Consider the following 21,595-nt stretch of genomic DNA (forward strand, 5'->3'; position numbering starts at 1 on the left):
AAGGGGAGTGATGAAAGTTAATCTAGAAAATTCTAGATAGGTCATGTAATGTAAAGAAAAATCTTATATGCATGTCTTAAATTGTCTAGAAAAATCTTGTAAAATATCTATGTAAAAAAATCTAAGTTTAGAATATTTGATGTGTGTTAGAAATATCAAGGTCTAGAAAAATCTAGAAACTAAGGTACAACAACTATAAATATGTTGTATGTGTATGAGTTACAAAATGAGCTCAAATGAGAGTGAGCAAGATGAGCTCAAATGAGAAGGAGAGTCAAACAAGTGAGCTCCACACAAGATATTAGGAAAGGTAGAAACAAAGGGTTCTACCAAGGTGAATGAGAGACATGAGCTCTCACAAACATACATGTACTATTAATTATAAATGAAAATACAATTTTATGATATTATTCGGGTCCATCAAAACTTTCGTATGCGCCGCATATTCTATCATAAGCTTGTAGGGAGCGCAATCGACGGGTAATTAAGATCCCAATTTGTGTTACTTTCTTGGCAATGGCTAAATTCATAATCCAGTACTCTTATAACACTCGCATTGAGGCCTTGACTGCACAAGAACTTTAGATAGTCACCCACTTTGGCGTCATATACAAGGCCCGGGTGTACGGCCTTCAATGGATTGAGGTGGCCTGAACCATATGCTAATTCACCATCTTCATTTGAAGCTCTGCTCATTGGTGAGGCTGTCCAATTAACAAGAAAGTAATGTACATGATGAATTAGAAAAGTCAGAAAGAATTTTTGTCAAAGAAAATAATTGTAAAAAACATATACCAGTAGTCATGAGAGCAGATCTAATGGCAGCTTCTGACCAATCAAGGTGAAAAGATTTAACATAAGCAGCTATTGCACTGACATGTGGGCATGCCATGGATGTCCCATATATCATATTATATGACACAGACCTTCGATCAAGAGCTGATCCGGTAATCGGCGCAACTGGTGACCATGCTGCTAGAATGTTTACTCCTGGGGCAACCAAATCCGGCTGGGAAAAAAAAAACAAATGCAGGTTTGTGACTTGGTATTAGCTACATATCTGTTGTTAATATTAGAGCTATATAGTGGTTGAACATATAGCTCTTACCTTGAGGATACCTGGTGAGACTGGCGAAGGACCCCTTGAGGAAAATGAGGCTACAAAAGGGGCTGATGTATCCTTCACTTGAACACTTTTTAGTATAGTTTCATATGGGGTACTACATACATCAAAAACAAAAATTGTTTATTATCATTAGAATCTCAACTTACCTTAATCAGTAGCAAAAACTAGCAACCCCCCAAGCCATTGCCAAAATTATGTCACGAGTCACGACTCGTCTCCTATGTAGACTAGTGTTTTTACAGTCGGTCTATCCATGCTTCGCTGACGAGAAAACACTCCTCTTATGCTAGACAGACCGGATGGCGAGAAACAATATATAATGGATCTAAGTTGGTCTAGACAAGTTGAACTGAGTTAAACCTACAGGTACCTTAGCAAAAGATTATTCTAGCTAGGCAGTAGGCACCTGTAGAAGGCCATCGATACTAGAATATCCAGATATGCCTTAATTATGTACCATACGATAAAATCAGTACATACCTTGTTAAGTTTCTAGTGTAAGAGAGAACACGAGCTGCATCATCGACATGAATATAAGATGCAGGGAGAGGAAATTTATGAGCCACATCATGTGGTTGTAAATCCTGCATTATTACCCCTGCTGCCCCATCAAGGAAGGGCTCCACTGAGCCAAATATAGAATCACATAAGACAATCTTGCCTTTCACTAATGTACTGTTTAAGGTTCCTTGTCGACAAAACCTGCAAATTTTGTGACAAATATATTACTCCATCAGCATCTACTAATTGCATAAATCCAAGCGACAACTACTCTTACTAATAGTAGTACTTCCACATGCATGTTAAGTGTTTCATTTACCGGGAAATTTCAGACGATGAGGATCTGTCCGGGGCATCTCCTCCATAAATTAGGGGGAAAGCCTTGTTTTGGAGATCAAAAGTATTTAATGAAGTTCCCTGAATGAAAGGAAATTTATAATAAATAAATATAACAAATAAAGCACAATAGAATATTGAAATGCTCTATCCTAAATCTATCCATTTTCATAGCTTTGTTTAATAGTGATCTTTGTACATTTCTATAACTTGTTTGTTTTTCCTAGTTAGAATATACAAAAGGAAGCATAATGTGTAATATGGTCTTGGTTAATATTCTTATGACATCATTGCATGTATTTTGACGGGACATATTATTATATACACTTGTATGTTATTATAATCATATTATATTATTATGATCATACTATATACCTATTTTAGTGCATGTATTATGGTCTCTAGTTCTTCTATCTTACTTTTTAATATTATTATATATACTAGTCAATATTACTGGTCCATTCATTAGATTTAAACACTCTAAAAATAAATGAGGCAAAGAATAATTGATATCAGCTAATAAGATTGATAGTACAGGTAATGGTACAAATAATTGGGAGTGATACAAAATTGCACATCATGTTCTCGTGTACTTGGTGATATCTAATGTGCACTTATTAATAGTATTTTTTTTTTTTTGATTGGGAAATTAAGTCAGCTCAAGGGCTAATCCCTACCAAGGCTATTAGCCTTGTAGGAACTACCAGCACATTGGCTGGTAAAGCATGCAAAGTATGCTAAGGAAATACCCTAACATTATGCTGGGGGTAAGGATCGATTGATCGAACCCCTGACCTCAAGAATCAGAGGGGAGTGCTCTACCACATGAGCTAGCTCATCATCCTTGCACTTATTAATAGTATGGTTTATCTGTGTTAAATTGTTTTGCACTTAAATATCATGAGAATATATGACTCACCTCAAATACCATGCCATTACCAAGTTGCACCTTGGTGGTAAACTGACGATCCATAGTACTAGCTCCTACGGAGATCAACCATGGTGCAAAATTATCAAGAGTTTCAAGGCCTGGACCAGAATTTCCAGCAGCAACAGAAGTGAAGATTCCATTTTTCATTGCATGAAAAGCTCCTATAGCAATTGGATTCGTAAAATATTCCTGAGCTCGACGTACACTAAGTGAAACTGATATGAGGTCCACTCCATCTGATATAGCTGCATCAAACGCTGCCATGATATCAGCACCATGACAACCATCGGACCAACACGACTTGTACACAGCGATTCTAGCCGACGGTACGCCACCTCGAGCAGTTCCTTGGCCCAGGCATAGTAAGCTGGCCATTTCCACCACTTCTCCGGCTGCGGTGGAGGCACAATGTGTTCCATGCCCATCTGTGTCTCTTGGTGATGCTATGTCACCATCGCTAAAATTTCCATCTGCTCGAAAGTACTGCGCACCAATTATCTTGCTGCGTGCATGCAATCATGAACCAATGTCAATGGTGTTATAATTTCTCTCTACATCTAAGTTTTACTCACTCGAAATTATAAGAAATTCGTAGGATAATTTGGACCTACTTCCTCCTTGTTGAGAAATGAGTCTTTCAATGTTAAACTTCTGTTAGTATTGTTTATAGGTTCCTAGAAATTAGGATTAGTTGTTATCACTTGGTCAAATTAGTTTGTTACTAGTAGTGGCCAGTGGGTTGTGCTAAGCATGTAGTGGATCACTGACACCACTATCCTAATTCCTAGTTAGTTGCTTATGTTTAGGAATTCACGTTGTTTTTGTAGCTTATATTAGTATGTAGCCTATATAATGGGCAAGTTTGCTGTCATTTTTTATTCAATGAAAAGGTATCCAGTGAGTTGTTTTCAATTGTTTTAAGCTTCCTTTTGCTACTATATTTTTTGTCCTCTTTATTTTAACACTCCTATCTTTAAACGATGCAATGTTTTCATAGTATACACTATTTATTTCATACTTTGATCCTAAATAATTTTAATTTTGTACAAGTAAAAATTGTAAAAAGAAAAATTGATATATGAAAGTATATATTGAGATTAATCAAATAAGATCTTACTTGTTTATGTTTTTTTCTTTTTTGTTGGTGAAAGAACATGAAATAACGTTGGTAGATGAATAGTGTAACTGGTTACTATGCTAATGTAGCATCCTTTAAAGAACGAATGAAGTATTATATATTTATTACATATTTAGACAAATTATTAAGATTTGTTAATTTAAAGATATGTATTAAAATAAATGTTATTAAAATAAATGTTAATCTAATACTTAAAGGAACCCTTTTTAGAAATGGTACTAGTTATGAGGCTCGGGTATGGCTCGGATAAGAAATTTTTTGATTCATTAATATTGCACTTTAAAAGGATAACACTAAGGCCCTATTTTATTTAACTTATTTTAAATTATTTAAAAATTTTAATATTATAAGATAATATAAGATCAGATTAAATCAGATAAGATAAGATCTTAACTTATCTTCACTCATTTCAGAAAAAATAAGATAAGATAATATAAGATCATATCAAATCAGATAAGTTCAGATAAGATAAGACAAAATAAGTTGAATCAAACGGACCCTAAATACAACTTGATCTAGTGGTTAAAACTTTAGTATATGAACTTGAGTTCATGCAAAACCTCTACAATGTAATTTTTATTTTTTTTATTGTACATGATTACATGAACTAAAATTCCCTTCAGGAGAGCGTCACATGATCCCATTCCTTGTTTAGAAACGTCTTTTAATATATGTATATAGATAACTCTTGTAATTAGTTAAGAAAACAATTGTTGTAGAATATAAATATTACCTTAAACATGTTAGTATTAATTGGTTACATACAAAAATTTAATGGAGATATATGAATCATACTTGTTACATGTAAAATTGTGTGAAGATTGACATCGACCCTTCCATTTGGCAGGTGGTGGACCATAACCATCATCACGAAAGCTCTCAGATTCAGGCCAAATTCCACTATCAATAACTCCAACGATAATGTCGCTCTCGGTGTTGCTTCTTTTAACATTCAAAGGAAAATCCATGAAATCCCAAGACCTCGTTGTAGCAAGATAATTCTTCTCATTAGGAAATACAGATACCACTCCATTCATGCCTATTATTCATCATCATTTCCATAAAATCAACAATAATAGTGTCACGTAATAAACACAACCTCAAATTTAGCTACGAAAGTGACAAGCTTAAATACTCTGTTTCTCCTTATCCTTACTCGTTTAACTTTGATTGACATTTTCCGATACATAACTATCAACTTTAAAAACCAAATATATTTATATTGAGACAAATCCAATAATGTAATAGATTATATATATTATTATATATTTTTATAATAGCTTAATAATTAAACAGTGCAAAAGAAATAGGTAATAGCCGTGTCACATACCAGCTATAGTACTTGCTTCCTCTTCGGTTAGTTTTGCAACACATCCATGGAAATTCTCGTAAGTATGGAGTAGATGTTCTGAGATCTTGTGAGACGGCACACTAAAATAATCGTTTCATGCATATACATTAGTTTCAAAATGTTATCATCAAAATTGCGTCAAAGAAGTGACTACGATGTCGATCTCCAACCAAGGGCGTATTCAGGATTTCGAATTTGGTGGGGCATCAAAGTTCAAAAGAAAAATCATAATATCATATTTTAAAGCAATGTAACACTTTAATTTTCACAACCTCAATAGATAATATTAAGTTTTCAATACTATCTTCATTTTTAGTTAACATATTGACTTTCACATTCATCAACAGATGCAACTTTTGCTTCGATTTGTTACTAAAGTTTATAAGAAGCTGATATAAATTTATTAAACGTAAATAGAAATCAAAACAAAATTTTAAATAGTAAAATTTATTTTTAAATATTTGTAAATAAATCTTGGTCATAGTTAATATATTTGAATAATGTCCAAAGTCAAATTGTTGTATTTATTTGTTAACGGAAGAAAAGTAGTCGTTATATTGCAAACAAAATAAAATGGTTAAAATTAGAGCTAGAATTCAGAGAGATGGATACTATTCAATATATGAAATGAAGCTCCAAAATGGAGAAGAAAAAAAAATGCAAAAATAGAGAAGAGAAAGAGCAATAAGTAAAAAAGAAAAATAAAAAACAAAACAAAATAAAACAAAAGGTATTAAGCCAATAAGAAAGAAAAGAAAAAAAGAAAGTCGAAAATGTGTGCAGGGAAAGTCGAACCCACCGCAACAGCAAGCACATGTTACTGAGACTCTGAGAGAACCACCGGAGCAAGTTGCAGTATACTCCCTCTGTTTCCTAAAGATCTTCCCTCTTTCCGTTTAAGTGTGTTTCCAAAAGATCTTCCCTCTTTTACTTTATTCCTTATTTGGAATTTTTTTTCATTTTTTACCCTCTCATGTCCCTATCATATGGTCTACCATTACATTATTAATTCAATTTTACTCCCTTTTTCTCTCCTACTTTAACCCCTTTTTATTTGTTTATTTATCTTAACCCCTTTCTCTCTCCTACTTTACCCACCCCACACAAGTGGATCCTCCTTGGTATCTGTAGGAATAGTAACAAGGAATATCTTTAGGAAACGGAGGGAGTATGCAATTATTGCACGCGTTTCAACTTTAACCTATTGTAAAATCTGCTTAACGTTAAAAGTAAAAAGAACTCGTTTTTTTTGGTGGGGCACGTGCCACCCTGGACTCTTAAAAGACTCCAACAATATTATTCCATATCGAAACGTGATGTAGAATGAGATAGTTTCGAATATCGCACTTGACTATTGACTACTATACATTTAAATATTTTTCTAGTACAGGCATGCAACATCTACATATTACTCCCTCCGTTTCATTTTAATTGTTACACTTTGACATTTTACACTATCTCCAAATTGCCCTTGGACCATCATTTGTGATTTATACGTGAATAAAAACATAGTCATGTGGGATCTTGTTAGATTCGTCTTAGTATGTAATTTATTAATATGTACTTTTCATAATTTTTCCAAATGCAAAACTATGGAATATATATCGTCAAAGTTTTGTATTAGCATGCATGAAAAGTGTAAGTGTAACAATTAAAATGAAACGGAGGGAGTAATTAGCTAGGCAAAGTGGCAAACCCGAGCAATCTCTAAATTGGTTAATTGGTCGTGTCCTTATAGTATCCTTGTATCTAATAATCTATCTATATAAATTGCTCTCTGATGTTTTATTTAGGAAACTGATGGTTTATTTCATATAGTTGAAATATTGTTTAAAAAAGTTTTGTTCTTAGATAATTAATAAATAAATATCATAATTAATGATTTTAAAATTGTATATTAAATAGATAATATTTCCGTAAAATATTTCCACGAAGTATGATAACATAAATTTGATTGTTAGAAGATATTTGTTACTAAGCGAAATAAGAAGGTTTGATATGAACTTTTTATCATCTAATATGGTCAGGACTTATACAGACAAGAAAAGATAATCAGTTTGTGGAATAAGGTGAAGAAAATAAAGCCTAAAGATAGAAAGATGGTGGACCAATATACAATATAAATTAAAGAAATTAAACAAGATTAATTATATATATAGAAAAGAGAACGACACTTCCAAATGACAAGATATCTCAATTAATAAAAAAAAAAACGAAGGAACTAATATTTTTGAAATCTACACTCTCTAATCTCTTCTATGCTTCGTACTTGAAATATTTTTTGGGAGACAAGAATAATCAAAGTTGGAAGAACGAAATAAAACGTATATAAGAAGTGTTTTTCATTCCCCTAATTGATATATTCAGAAACCAATCTTATATTTATAGATATATTAGCAAATCATATATTTATTATTGATATGATAAAAAAATTATCGCAAAGTCTTATAAAAGACCGTCTCACGTTAACACTAACGTGAGACGAGTCTGTTATTCCTTCAAGTCTTAGTCTCGACCTTCATTTATGGTTTTATGGTTGATAATTGTGATTATGGCTATTAGTTACTGTTTTCTGATAAATAGTTATGATATTTGGGTATTTAGTTGTTATTGTTTTTTACACAGAAGACGCACAAAACTTGGATTATCTCCTGCAATTTCGCCACCTTGAATCTCCCCAATGGCGAAAATGTTGAAGAATTTTCAACACTTCTCAAACACAACAACTGGGAAATTTTAATGGGTTCTTCAAACATCACTAAATAGCTAACCCCATATATTATTCAATCTGTTCTTCATCATAATCAGTTTTTTGATTCAACTAAACTTATGGGTTTCTTCAACTGGTCACCTTCTCAATTGAGTATTCATCAATATTTGTTTTCTTTCTCAATTTTGGTTGTTCTTCTCCGATATAGTGATCAATGTTTGTAAGAAAAAGGGTTTCTTGATTGAAGCTGCTAATGTGTTTTTGTGTGTTAAAGATGGTGATTTTTGCCCTAGTTTAGTTTGTTGCAATTCTTTGTTGTCTGACTTATTGAAGAAGAGCATGATGGGTTTATTTTGGAGGGTTTATGATAGAATTAGTGCATTAGTTTTTTTAAGAAAGACATAATTAATTATGCGTGATATTGAAGTTATGGCCAATAAAATGCATTATAATTTGATTTTTATGATATAACTAATATACTTCAGCGCTTAACTAATATACTTCAGGGTTTAACTAATATACTCCAGCGATTAACTAATATACTCCAGCGATTAACTAATATAATTCAACGCTTAACTAATTCATCCAGAATCAATTTAAGGCTAGCATAACTAATAGGTGCAAGCGCTTGACTAATTCTACTGTTGGTTTGATGCACGCGCATGATGTCAGCATGACATCAGCGGTCTCACGTTAACACTAACGTGAGACCGTCTCTTCAAAAACGGACTCAAAAATCATTTCTAATTTTTTTGAAATCAAAATGATAATAAATGTTTCAATTGTTAGAGATCATTGGCAATAAGATTTACTACTTTTATACTTCCTCCTCTCCAAAATTAATGCAACAACACTTGTCTTTTAGCATAGAGATTCAGGAGGGAGTTGGAAGTGGGGTATTACGTTAAGTTTTATGTTAAAATACGGACAGAGAAAAGTTGTTAGTGTAGGTGCTCGGGTATATCTTTTTTCCATATATAGAAGTGTTGTATTCATTAAAGAACTACTTATTAAGGCAAGTAATTCAAAATTTTTGGAGTCAAGGATGTACATTAGAGAATAATATTTTGTCAAAAAGTATTTTAATTAATTTAATTTATCAAATTTTTGTGAGCTAGCAACTTAGTTTGTCAACCTTACTGGTTACTACTAGTCCATCCGTTTCCTAAAGATTTTCCTTGTTACTATTCTTACAGATACTAAGGAGGATCTACTTGTGTGGGGTGTCGGGTGGATAGAGTAAGAGAGAGAGTGGTTAAGATAAATAAACAAATAAAAAGGGGTTAAAGTAGGAGAGAGAAAGGGAGTAAAATTGAATTAATAATGTAATGGTGGACCATATGATAGGGACATGAGAGGGTAAAAAGGAGAAAAAAAATTCCAAATAAGGAATAAAGTAAAAGAGGGAAGATATTTTGGAAACGCACCTAAACGAAAAGAGGGGAGATCTTTAGGAAACGGAGGGAGTATGTAGTAGTATAGTATTACCGTAGCAAGAGTTATTGCATAAAGTAGCTAGTACTCACCCATGAAGAACACGACTTAACATTTCAGTATGAAGGCTTTTTGCTGGAAGGTTGTGCTTAATACGATCACCCATGTATATAATATAAGTCTACACAAATAAAATAAATTCAAAAATTATAGTTAGAGATGGGATTAGAAAAGCTTGAGAGTGGAGAAAGAAGTCCGAAATATTCTTTCAGAAAGAGCATGTATAGGATTGAAGCAGATATTAGATATACTATAAAAAACATATATAGCAACTTTTCTAATTTTTTTATTGATGAAAATAAACTACTTGTTTTGTGCCTTTTATATTATGAAATTACTGATTTTGTTGAGTTATTTTGTTCGCAACTGATTTTACCAATTACAGTAGTATAGACGAGTTGTGATTTCTAAGTCCTAACTTATTAATATCAAAATATTATTCTTTTTAAATGAAAGAAAATTGGCGTTTGTAACCTAACCATGCAAGCTTGAATTTTAATTAATATATTCAAAGAGTGTTGGAACATTTATAGGGTAATGGGTTTGTAACTCATAAGGGTATGTACTAGAAGAGGAGGAGGTCTAGTATGCAAAAGGCTAGAGTGCATCAAGTGGCAAAACGCATTGATAAACCAAGGGAGACAGAAGACTGGCCGCGAGTCGCGACAACCGTCGCGAGTCGCGACCAGTGGCCCGTCGCGAGTCGCGACAGGTGTCGCGGGTCGCGACCAGCGCCTCGCGACTCGCGAGCTTTTCGCGAGTCGCGACGTGTCTTCTGCCTTGGAATGCGAAAAGATGCCTTGACGGTTTTATGTCCGTTGTGATGTTATGGCCTCATTTTAATGACCTTTAAGGTCCTTAAATCAGCTGATTAAAGGCCTTTGATGGGTGATTAAAATGGGGGTTATGGATTACTACTCTAGTCAATGAAAGGTTTATGATTCCTATATAAACCTTGGGATTCCTATGAGTGAAGGGTTGGAAGAAAATCAGAATTTTCTATTCTATACTCTCTCAAATACTTCTTGCTTAGCTTAAGAGAAAACTTGCAATCTTCTCTTGAGTGTTCTTCACAAACACAAAACACAAGTTCTTGTTGATTCACTTAGAAGATCATCTAAGTGGATTGTTTCTCTCCATTGTATCTCATTAGTTATTTCGTGTTAACCCGGTGATCCTAGAGGGGCGAAATTAAACTAATAGGAAAGCGTAGTTTCCGTGCCTTGGAGTGGATATCCGGTTCTCTCATTGATCACACCTAACAATCTATTAGTTTAATTCTCTTTTTTTCGGATATGGCTCAATCACTCAAGGACATGACTATGAACTTCCAAAAGTTGGATAAGTTTGAGGGGGTGGGCTATCGGAGGTGGCAAAAGAAGATGCACTTCTTGTTGACCGCCTTGAATGTGGTGTATGTTTATCAACTCCTATGCCACCACTCCCGGAAGATGGAGAGGAAGAGCCTCTTGAGACTACTAGGAAGAGGATAAAGTGGGAGAATGATGACTACATTTGTCGTGGTCATATTCTCAACTCTCTCACCGACCCGTTGTTTGATCTCTACCAAAATGTGGAGAGTGCAAAGGAACTTTGGGACGCTCTTGAGGCCAAGTACATTTCGGAAGATGCTTCAAGTAAGAAATTCCTTGTTAGTAATTTTAATTCTTTTAAAATGACTAATGATCGGCCTATTATGGAGCAATTCCATGAGGTTCATCATATTTTGAACCAAATAAGATCACATGGTATGGTGATGGATGAGGCAATTGCGGTTGCCTCAATCATTGACAAATTACCAAATTCTTGGAAAGATACAAAACATCTTTTAAAACATAAAAAGGAAGACATGTCCATGGAGCAATTAGGAACTCATCTTCGTATTGAAGAGGGGATCCGGGCTCAAGATGGGGTTAAGGATACTACTCCTAGTATTCCTAAATCTACCGTTAATTTGGTAGAGGTTGGTGGGTCTAGTAAGACCAAGAAATCCAACAACAACAACAAACAACAACAACATAACAAAACAATGTTGCAAACAAGAAGAGGAAGACCCTCTCTTGTTGGATATGCAATGGTCCTCATCTTAAGAGGGATTGTCCTTCTAACAACAAGAAGAAGACAAAGAACACACAACCTAGTGTTGTTCAAAACCAAGGTAACAATGCACATGTTAATGTAATTGAAGAAATGCATTTTGTTGCTATGATTTCTGAAATTATGTGTGTGCAGGTTGATGATTCTTGGTGGATAGATTCGGGAGCCTCTAGACATGTGTGCAATAACAAGGATTTCTTCAAGTCTTTGAAAGATTTGGATGATGGTCCAATCTTGTATATGGGGAATGATTCTACGGTAAAGGCTAGAGGCATAGGCCAAGTAGAATTGTTGTTAACCTCGGGAAAGACTTTAACTCTCCGGGATGTTGTGTATGTACCGGAAGTTAGGAAGAATCTTGTGTCGGAGGTCTCTTGAATAAGTATGGTTTTAAAGTTGTTTTTGAGTCGGATAAATTTGTACTTTCCAAGGGTGGTATTTTTGTTGGACAAGGTTTCTTTTGTAATGGAATGTTTAAATTTAGTATTGATAATAAAATTGGTACTAGTTCTATTTACATGCTTGATGTTTCTTCTCTATGGCACAATCGTTTATGTCATGTGAATTATCGTAGATTATATGACATGTCTAAAATGGGGTTATACCTCCTTTCGATTTAAAGTTAGAGAAGTGTAACACTTGCTGTGCTAAATAAAATTACAAAAAATCCTTATCCTAGTGTGACTAGACAAACGGTATTGCTTGAATTGGTGCATAGTGACTTGTGTGACTTTCATAGTTCACCTTCTTTAGGAAATAAAGAAATATGTTGTAACTTTTATTGATGATTTTTCAAGGTTTTGTTACATATATTTATTATTTACTAAAGATGAAGCACTAGAAAAGTTTAAGACCTTTAAAATCGAAGTGGAACTCCAACTTAATCAAAAGATTAAAAGACTTCGAACGGATAGGGGTGGTGAATATTATAATCCAAGTTATTTTAGTTCCATTGGTGTAATTCATGAAACAACCGCCCCATACTCACCTCAAAGTAATGGTATAGCGGAAAGGAAAAATAGGGTCCTAAAAGAAATGGTTAACACTAGCTTTCTAATTCGGGTCTTAATGACGGTTTTTGGGGTGATGCAATTTTAACTGCATGTTACATTTTAAATCGAGTTCCTAATAAAAGGAATAAGACTACCCCTTATGAACTTTGGTGTAATAAAAAGCCTAATCTCAATTACCTTAAGGTATGGGGTTGTAGGGCAATTGTCAAATTGACGGAACCTAAAAGGAAAACTTTAGGTGAAAAAGGAATTGATTGCATTTTTATAGGCTATGCGGTACATAGCAAAGCCTATAGGTTTTATGTCATTGAGCCCAATGACTTTGTCTCTATTCACTCCGTAATAGAGTCAAGGGATGCAATATTTGATGAGACTAGATTCTCATCGATTCCAAGACCAAAGGACATGATACCTAGTACTAGTTCCAATGTTGTAGATGACATTCAAATGATCATGATACTACAACACCGGAAATTAGGAAAAGTAAACGAATTAGAAAAGAGAAATCTTTTGGACCGGATTTTCAACTATATTTAGTTGAAGGGTCAAGGGAGTCAATTTCGACTCAAATTTCATATTGTTACAATATGGAGGAGGATCCTAGGTCCTTTGATGAGGCTATGAAGTCTCATGATTCTGCTTTCTGGAAAGAGGCAGTGAATGATGAAATGGATTCTATAATGGGTAATCACACTTGGATTTTAGCTAATTTACCTCCCGGTTGCAAACCCCTAGGTTGTAAATGGATTTTTGTAAGGAAAAAGAAAATCGATGGAACCATACTAAAACATAAGGCCCGGTTAGTGGTCCAAGGTTTTAGGCAAAGATATGGTATCGATTACTTTGATACTTATGCTCCAGTAGCTAGAATAGCTACTATTAGACTATTGATAGCATTAGCTGCGATTCATGGTCTAGTAATTCACCAAATGGATGTAAAAACTGCTTTTCTTAATGGTGAATTGGAGGAGGAAGTGTACATGAATCAACCTGAAGGGTTTGTGGTTAAAGGTCAAGAAACTAAAGTTTGTAAATTGGTTAGATCTTTGTATGGTCTTAAACAAGCACCTAAGCAATGGCATCAAAAATTTGATGAAGTTGTGTTGTCTAGTGGGTTCAAAATAAATCAGTCCGATAAGTGTGTATATAGCAAATTTGATAATAACGGTAAAGGAGTTATAATTTGCTTATATGTTGATGATATGCTTATTTTTGGGACTGATTTGGAACAAGTGGAAAAGACCAAAGTCTTCCTTTCCTCTAGCTTCTCCATGAAAGATTTGGGTGAAGCGGATGTTATTCTAGGTATTAGAATAATAAGAGGGAAAGGGTCGTTTTCTTTATCACAATCTCATTATATTGAGAAAGTGGTCAAGAGGTATAATGAGTCAAATTCGACTCATTTTGCTACTCCTATGGATCCTAGTATTCACTTGGTTCCGAGTAGTGGTACTCCAATTTCACAATTGGAGTATGCAAGCTTAATTGGAAGCTTGATGTATGCTATGACTAGCACTCGGCCGGATATAGCCTTTGCTATTGGCAAGCTCAGTAGGTATACTAGTAATCCTAGTATGTTGCATTGGCAAGCATTGAGAAGAGTGTTAAGGTACTTGAATAAGACCTTGGATTATGTCATAACATACAAAAGAGAACCTTCTATCTTAGAAGGTTACTCGGATGCTAGTTGGATTTCGAATAAGGAAGATTATTCATCCACTAGTGGTTGGGTGTTTCTTCTTGGAGGAGGTGCCATTTCATGGGCTTCCAAGAAGCAAACATGTATAACGGATTCCACTATGGCATCGGAATTCATTGCTTTGGCTTCTTGTTGCCAAGAAGCGGAATGGCTAAGGAATGTGTTGAGTGAGGTGGACTTATGGGTGAAACCAATGTCACCTCTTGCTATCCATTGTGATAGTGCATCAACCATAGCTAAAGCATATAGTGAAGTCTACAATGGCAAGTCAAGGCACATTGGAGTTAGACATAGCTATGTGCGGGAAATGATAAGGAATAGTTGTATAACTATTAATTTTGTTCGGTCTAGTTTGAACTTGGCGGATACGTTTACAAAACCGTTGTCAAGGGAACTAGTGAACAAAATGAACAAAGGGATGGGTCTTAAGCCTATTGATCAACCTATGGTGAAGGAAAACTCTATTTGATGTCTAATACAACGTTAGATCTCAAATTCAAGGAGGATAGTACTTCTCTAAGAGGTTGGGAGCACTTGTTTAATACATCCCGAGGTTAGTGCTTGTTGCTACAATGATAAAGAGGTTGAATTTTATTCTTAATAAATCTTTGATAAGGTGCTCAATTGTAGGAGCATGTCCGGAAAGATTTACCTATGTAAGCTAGAAGTTTGGCCGCTTCATCAAGTCTTAGGCTTGACTTGGAATGCTTATGAATGGATATGGACACCAAGGCTTCATAGGTGTCGGAGGTTTTAAGAACCTAGTTTATGTTTGTGTGTATTAGTAACTTCAATAATTTGTAATGGTTATATGATTCAAAGCTTTGTCTATCATTATGATCTAAATTATTGTAAAGATTACTTTTACTAAATGGAAATTCAATCGTTAGATATTTCCATGATGCATGAACATGTGTGTTTGCGATTTATAGCAAGTTGAAAACTTTTCAACATTACCCTATAAATGGGAGGAGGATTGTTGGAACATTTATAGGGTAATGGGTTTGAAACTCATAAGGGTATGTACTAGAAGAGGAGGAGGTCTAGTATGCAAAAGGCTAGAGTGCATCAAGTGGCAAAACGCATTGATAAACCAAGGGAGACAGAAGACTGGCCGCGAGTCGCGACAACCGTCGCGAGTCGCGACCAGTGGCCCGTCGCGAGTCGCGACAGGTTCGCGGGTCGCGACCAGCGCCTCGCGACTCGCGAGCTTCTTCGCGAGTCGCGACGTGTCTTCTGCCTTGGAATGCGAAAAGATGCCTTGACGGTTTTATGTCCGTTGTGATGTTATGGCCTCATTTTAATGACCTTTAAGGTCCTTAAATCAGCTGATTAAAGGCCTTTGATGGGTGATTAAAATGGGGGTTATGGATTGACTACTCTAGTCAATGAAAGGTTTATGATTCCTATATAAACCTTGGGATTCCTATGAGTGAAGGGTTGGAAGAAAATCAGAATTTTCTATTCTATACTCTCTCAAATACTTCTTGCTTAGCTTAAGAGAAAACTTGCAATCTTCTCTTGAGTGTTCTTCACAAACACAAAAACAAGTTCTTGTTGATTCACTTAGAAGATCATCTAAGTGGATTGTTTCTCTCCATTGTATCTCATTAGTTATTTCGTGTTAACCCGGTGATCCTAGAGGGGCGAAATTAAACTAATAGGAAAGCGTAGTTTCCGTGCCTTGGAGTGGATATCCGATTCTCTCATTGATCACACACGTAACAAAGAGAAAATACAATATATATGATATAAGTTAGAGTTACCCTTTTGATTTGTTTAGAAATGTCATTAATATAGAATATAGTTATTGTGTGTCTTTTGGGCACATATTAGACTTTTTATTTTATAAATAACTACATATCTATACAATAACAATTGTTAGAGTAAGAAATATAAACTCTACGTGATAAAAAAAATAAAAATAGAAGATGCATGCCTTTCTTTGATGTTGCTCCGCTTGGATAAGTGACGCAAAAAGCCATGAACAGATAAGCAACCTGAGAAGTACAACATATATTAAAGGGCGAGGAAGCAATTTGGAAGCCATAACAATCTTTTTTGGAAAGCTCTTGCTAATACGTGCTAATTAATACAAAGTAGTAAGTTATTATAGAGCACGCAGGAGATTATCTTATATAGCCATTTCATGACATTCCACAAGAGAAGTTCTTTGTAAAACTAATTCTACATTTGAAAAGTTTGTCGATTACTACGTTTTGAATACGTTCTTTTGTAACTATCAACCTTTCAGAATATGATGTTAAAAAAAAAAACTTTCAGAATAGTTATGAACTAGTACCTTTCAAGTTTCAATACATCACATTCCATATTATTGGTATAGCTCTTGATTAACAATTCCGTGGATTATTTTTACGCAAAATGACAAGTCAATGTATATAATTAATTTGTAAAGTCACACATATGATAATGATTTTGGGTTGAAATTGCGGTATTGGCTCAAAAGAATATGGTGTGAGTACAAGGTGACACTCAAGAGGGGGGTTGAATTGAGTGACAAAAACTAATCGTTTTTCGCAAAAACACTGCTATAGCATAGTGCCTTACACTGTGTTGTTCACTCGTAAATTCTCTGATTTATGTTTTTGCGAGAGCTAACTTGTATCAAAACACGAAAACAACGAATTCAAATAATAAACACAGGAAATAACGTGGTTCGATCTCACCTCTAAGATCTACGTCCAGACAAACAAACTATTTTATTATTTGAATCCTAAAATATCAAACTCTTGATACAATACGATTCCCCCACTGCTAACCCTAGTATTGCTCCTCAACACTTAACCCTAAGTGTTACTACTCTCTATAATGATTGAAATTACAGAAAAAATAATGATTCCTCAAAAACGTGCTTCTTATTTAAGCAAATAGAGGATTATTACAAACGGTGTATAGTAACCTAAACTGGCTAGAACCCTGTGCCACACTCTGTGCTTTGGGAATCAGTTTTCAGCTCTCAAAATCTCCAAAATTAAATTTGAAAACGTGAGTTCTTATTCTGAAATTCTATTCCTAATATAACTTATTTTATGAACGAAAATTCTTCTCCAAGATATGATTGTCTTTTATTCCTAAGATTAAGGGATAAAACTTTTCATTTTTAAAAACAATTTTTATCTTTTATAAAAGCTGTTTTTTTCTCAATCCTTATAAGATAAGAATTCTCCAAGTCAACTAGTAATCCATTTTTATCTAAAACGTGTTAACAAAACCAGTTTCTTTTTCTTTCCTTTTTCTTTATTCTCTTTATTAAAATTCCTTTTGTTTTCGAAATTCTTTTATAAAACGCTTCATTTAAATCGGTTTTATTGCACTTGTATTATCACACATAATTGGCACATTATCAATCATAACTCTGAATCGTGAAGTTGTTGTCTTATCCACAATACCTGTGAACAACATGAAGAAGCTGCAATGTATTCAGCTTGGCAGTGGAGAGAACCGAATTTTTATTTGTTTCTTTGAGGCCCATGAGATTAGGCACGTACCTAAGAAGGTGACCTTTCCAGATGTGCTCTTTCTATCTACAAGAAATCCTGCATAATCTACATCAGAAAAGCCAATCAAGTCAAAATGACCTCTTTTAGGATACCATATATACAGATTATTTGTTGCCTTTAAATATCTAAGAATGCATTTGACAACCTTAAAATGTGATTCTTATGGACATGACTGAAATGTGGCAGAGAGGCACACACTGTGTAGAATATCCGGTCTAGTGAAGTTAAATAGAGAAGTGATCCTATCATACCTCTGTAGATTATCTCATCTATTTTCTTATCGTTTTCATCAAGATCTAGCTTGGTAGCAGTAGGTATATGAGTATAATGAATCTTGGAATCATCCATACCATATTTTTTAAGAGCTCCTTCACGTATTTCTATTGATGTATCATTATTTTTGTCTCAAGTTGTTTGACTTGTAACCCTAGGAAGAAACTCAATTCTCCCATCATAGACATTTCAAATTCAGTTTTCATTAGTTCAGCAAAATAATGACACATCAGTTCTGTAGCTGCCCTAAAAATAATGTCGTCAACATAGATTTGGACAATCAACAATTCTTCCCCCTTCATTTTTAGAAACAATGTTCTATCAACTGATCCTTGTTTGAATCTATTTTCCATTAAAAAGATAGATAAGCGTTCATATCAAGCTCTAGGAGCTTGTTTTAAACCATAAAGAGCTTTATCAAGTTTAAAAACATGATTAGGAAAATTTAGATCAACAAAACCGGGAGGTTGCTTTACATACACAGTTTCTTTCAAGTAGCCATTTAAAAAAGCAGTTTTAACATCCATTTGAAAAAGCTTGATATTTTTAAAGGCAACAAAGGCTATCATAATTCTAATAGCTTCCAAACGAGCAACGGGAGCAAAAGTTTCATCAAAATCAATTCCCTCCTGCTGATTGAATCCCTGACATACAAGTCTGGTTTTGTTTCAAACAATCATCCCACTATCATCTAATTTATTTTGAAAGACTCATTTTGTTCCAATAACGACTGACTGAGTAGTGGGACATGGTTCCAAAAGCCAAACTTCATTTCTTTTAAATTGATTAAGCTCATCTTAGCAAGGATCCAGTCAGGGTCAGCCAATGCAATAATTTTATAATTTGTGGGTTCAATTTCAGATATAAAAGCATTGAAAGCACAAAAATTATGAAGTGATGAGCGGGTTTGTACTCCCTTAGCAATACCTGTCAGTATTAGGTTAGTAGGATGCGAACTCGATCTGGTGTTTCCACTTCTTTGGATTGAAGGGAACATTCTGTGGCACAATGTCATTCTGTGTTGTTGCTATCATTTTCAACTCTTGAAGAACAACTATTAGCTGTAGGTTCTTCATTTGGTCTCTCTTCATCAGCTTCTGTTATTTCTTTCATCCTTTCATTTAGATCTTGCTCATCAAAATTTTCATTTCGATTTCCAGACCGTGCCATGGAATGTGTTGGAGAAGGTCTCTCCGACCGTTTTTCAGCATAACGGTCCTCTAGTGCATCCAATGTTTCTCTAAACAGTCTAATAGAGAAGTTCTCATCATCATCTACCTGCACTTCTTAAGAATTTTTGTCAGTTTCATCAAATATAACATGAACACTCTCTTTCATACGCATTGTTCTTTATTTGTTATTTTATATGCCTTACTATGGGGAGAGTATCCTATAGAAATCGCTTCATCACTTCTTGGATCAAATTTACTCAAATTATCCTTACTTTTATTGTGAACATAACAAGTACAACCAAAGCATCTAAGGTGAGAGATATTTGGTTTTCTTTATTTAACAAGTTCATATGGAGTTTTATTCAAAATGGATCGTACTTTACTCCTGTTAAAAATGTAGCATGCGGTACTTACGGCCTCGGCCCAAAAATTTCTAGGCAAGCCACTGTGTAATAGCATAGTTCGTGACATGTCTTCTAAAGTACGATTCATTCTTTCTACTACTCCATTTTGTTGCGGAGTTCTTGGACTAGAGAAATTATGATCAAATCCATTTTCGTTGCAAAATATTTCAAAATCTGTATTTATAAACTCAGTGCCATGATCAGTTCTGACTTCTGACAGATAACAATTTGCAATTTGTTTGAGTTTGGAATTTACGAATGTAGACTAGAAATCCACCAAAGGTTTCATCTTTTCCACCAAAAACCAGAGTCCATACAAATCTAGAAAAATCATCAACAAGTACTAGTACATATTTGCTACCACCCCTACTCCTTATTCGCATGGGACCACAAAGGTCCATATGAATCAAATCCAAGGGTTTAGAGGTGCTAACAAAATTCTTTGACTTAAATGAGGATCGAACATGTTTACATCTAGCACATGCTTTACAAATTGTTTCCCAATCAAAGTTTATAGATGGTAAACCATCAACTAAATCCATTTTCTCAATTTGTTGAGCAGTCTCGAGCTAACATGCATGTTCAAGTATTTTATGCCAAAGTAGAGGATTATCTTGTGTTGACCCTTGAGTTTTGAAGATGACCTAACCACAAAAGACATAGTATATTTTATTTATGTTGTTGCAAGGTAATTCATGCTCGAGCTAAGAGAATACTTGATTGAAGATTAAAGCGGAGAATTAATCAAGATCGAAGCAAAGATGTTCGAGAAATGAATAATCAAGCTTGGAATGAAGATTAGATTACATTAGGGTATTTATTAATCTTCTTGTTAAGGTTGAGTAAAAGCTTTATTAAGTTCATGGTGAATTCTCAAAGGAACTTGGTTCTGTTCCCATGAAAGGAACAGACCTGGCATTATAGGAACAAGACTAAGGAACAAGACTTAATAATTAGGGAACAAGACTTAAAACTAATTTAGGAACTTCTAAGTGACTAATATTGTGCGCCTAAGATAATTATGTGCCCAATATAGTTGTCAGAGTTTTTAGGGATAATTTGACTAAGATCCATTATTTTAGGAAGTTAGTTTAAGTTTGTTAGGAAAAGATTTTAAAAAAGATTTTCTGATCTTAAAATAACTGATTTTTAAATATTATCTTTTTGAAATATATAATTTATCTTTTATATTTTATTTAAAAGATTTAGTTTTCGAAAAATTTATTATTTCCGGTTTTCAAAATATTTCGGATTTTTTATTTATAAAAACTGTTTTTCGGTTTTATAAAAGATTTTGAAAAAGATATTTTTCCTAAAAACTAGCTAAAGTATTTTATTTATTTATTTCCTAAAATCTAGATTACACGCCTAAGGTTTACTACTACACGGTTATGTAGTTAGTGGATTTAGTGGCTTAACTTAATTATCCTTCAAGTATTTAATTTAATTAAATAAGTTTAATTATTCTCCAAGTTTTGCAAAAACCACGTAATGTGTTGCTGCTTCTATGAAGTGAAGTAGTGGATTAGTGGATACTTTACATGACATGGAATAATTAATTTAATTTAATTAATTAATTAAACATCATGGAGAACATGTGATAATGGTCTAAGTTAGTGGAAATCATGTCTTGTCTTAATTGTCTATAAATAGGCGCCTAATTCATTTGAGTAAAATTGTGTCTGACTTAGCTAATTTGTCCTAAGTTATCTAAAGTGTCAGTGCCTTTTTCTTAAGAGAATTCATACTTACATTAATCGAGTTTATTACTCTTCCATTGTTTTACAAAGTGTATTTTTGAGAAAAAGGGTTTGAGTGAACTCTTGTAA

General features: G+C 34.1%; 1 protein-coding gene across 1 annotated transcript; it reads right to left on the reverse strand.

Annotated features, from left to right (window-relative positions):
- Positions 1-296: 296 nt before the first annotated feature.
- LOC104884217 (cucumisin) lies at positions 297-9,704 on the reverse strand. The gene is made up of 9 exons (XM_019247549.3): positions 9,620-9,704; positions 5,363-5,463; positions 4,828-5,071; positions 2,883-3,396; positions 1,947-2,044; positions 1,607-1,828; positions 1,109-1,220; positions 796-1,009; positions 297-704 (listed from the first exon to the last, which is right to left on the reverse strand). Exons 1-9 carry the CDS (start codon positions 9,691-9,693, stop codon positions 451-453), a joined length of 1,833 nt encoding a protein of 610 aa, XP_019103094.2. The 5' UTR covers positions 9,694-9,704; the 3' UTR covers positions 297-450.
- Positions 9,705-21,595: the final 11,891 nt, after the last annotated feature.

Source organism: Beta vulgaris, chromosome 2 (genome assembly GCF_026745355.1).
Source record: "Beta vulgaris subsp. vulgaris cultivar EL10 chromosome 2, EL10.2, whole genome shotgun sequence".
Taxonomy (NCBI): Eukaryota; Viridiplantae; Streptophyta; class Magnoliopsida; order Caryophyllales; family Amaranthaceae; genus Beta; species Beta vulgaris.

Bases quoted from the DNA above. Each gene is read 5' to 3' on its own strand.
- LOC104884217 (XM_019247549.3), bottom strand. From the start codon at position 9,693: ATGGGTGATCGTATTAAGCACAACCTTCCAGCAAAAAGCCTTCATACT. The intron at 1,829-1,946 runs GTAAATGAAACA...CAAAATTTGCAG, and splicing joins TCATCGTCTGAAATTTCCCG to GTTTTGTCGACAAGGAACCT. The intron at 705-795 runs GTATATGTTTTT...TTAATTGGACAG, and splicing joins ATCTGCTCTCATGACTACTG to CCTCACCAATGAGCAGAGCT.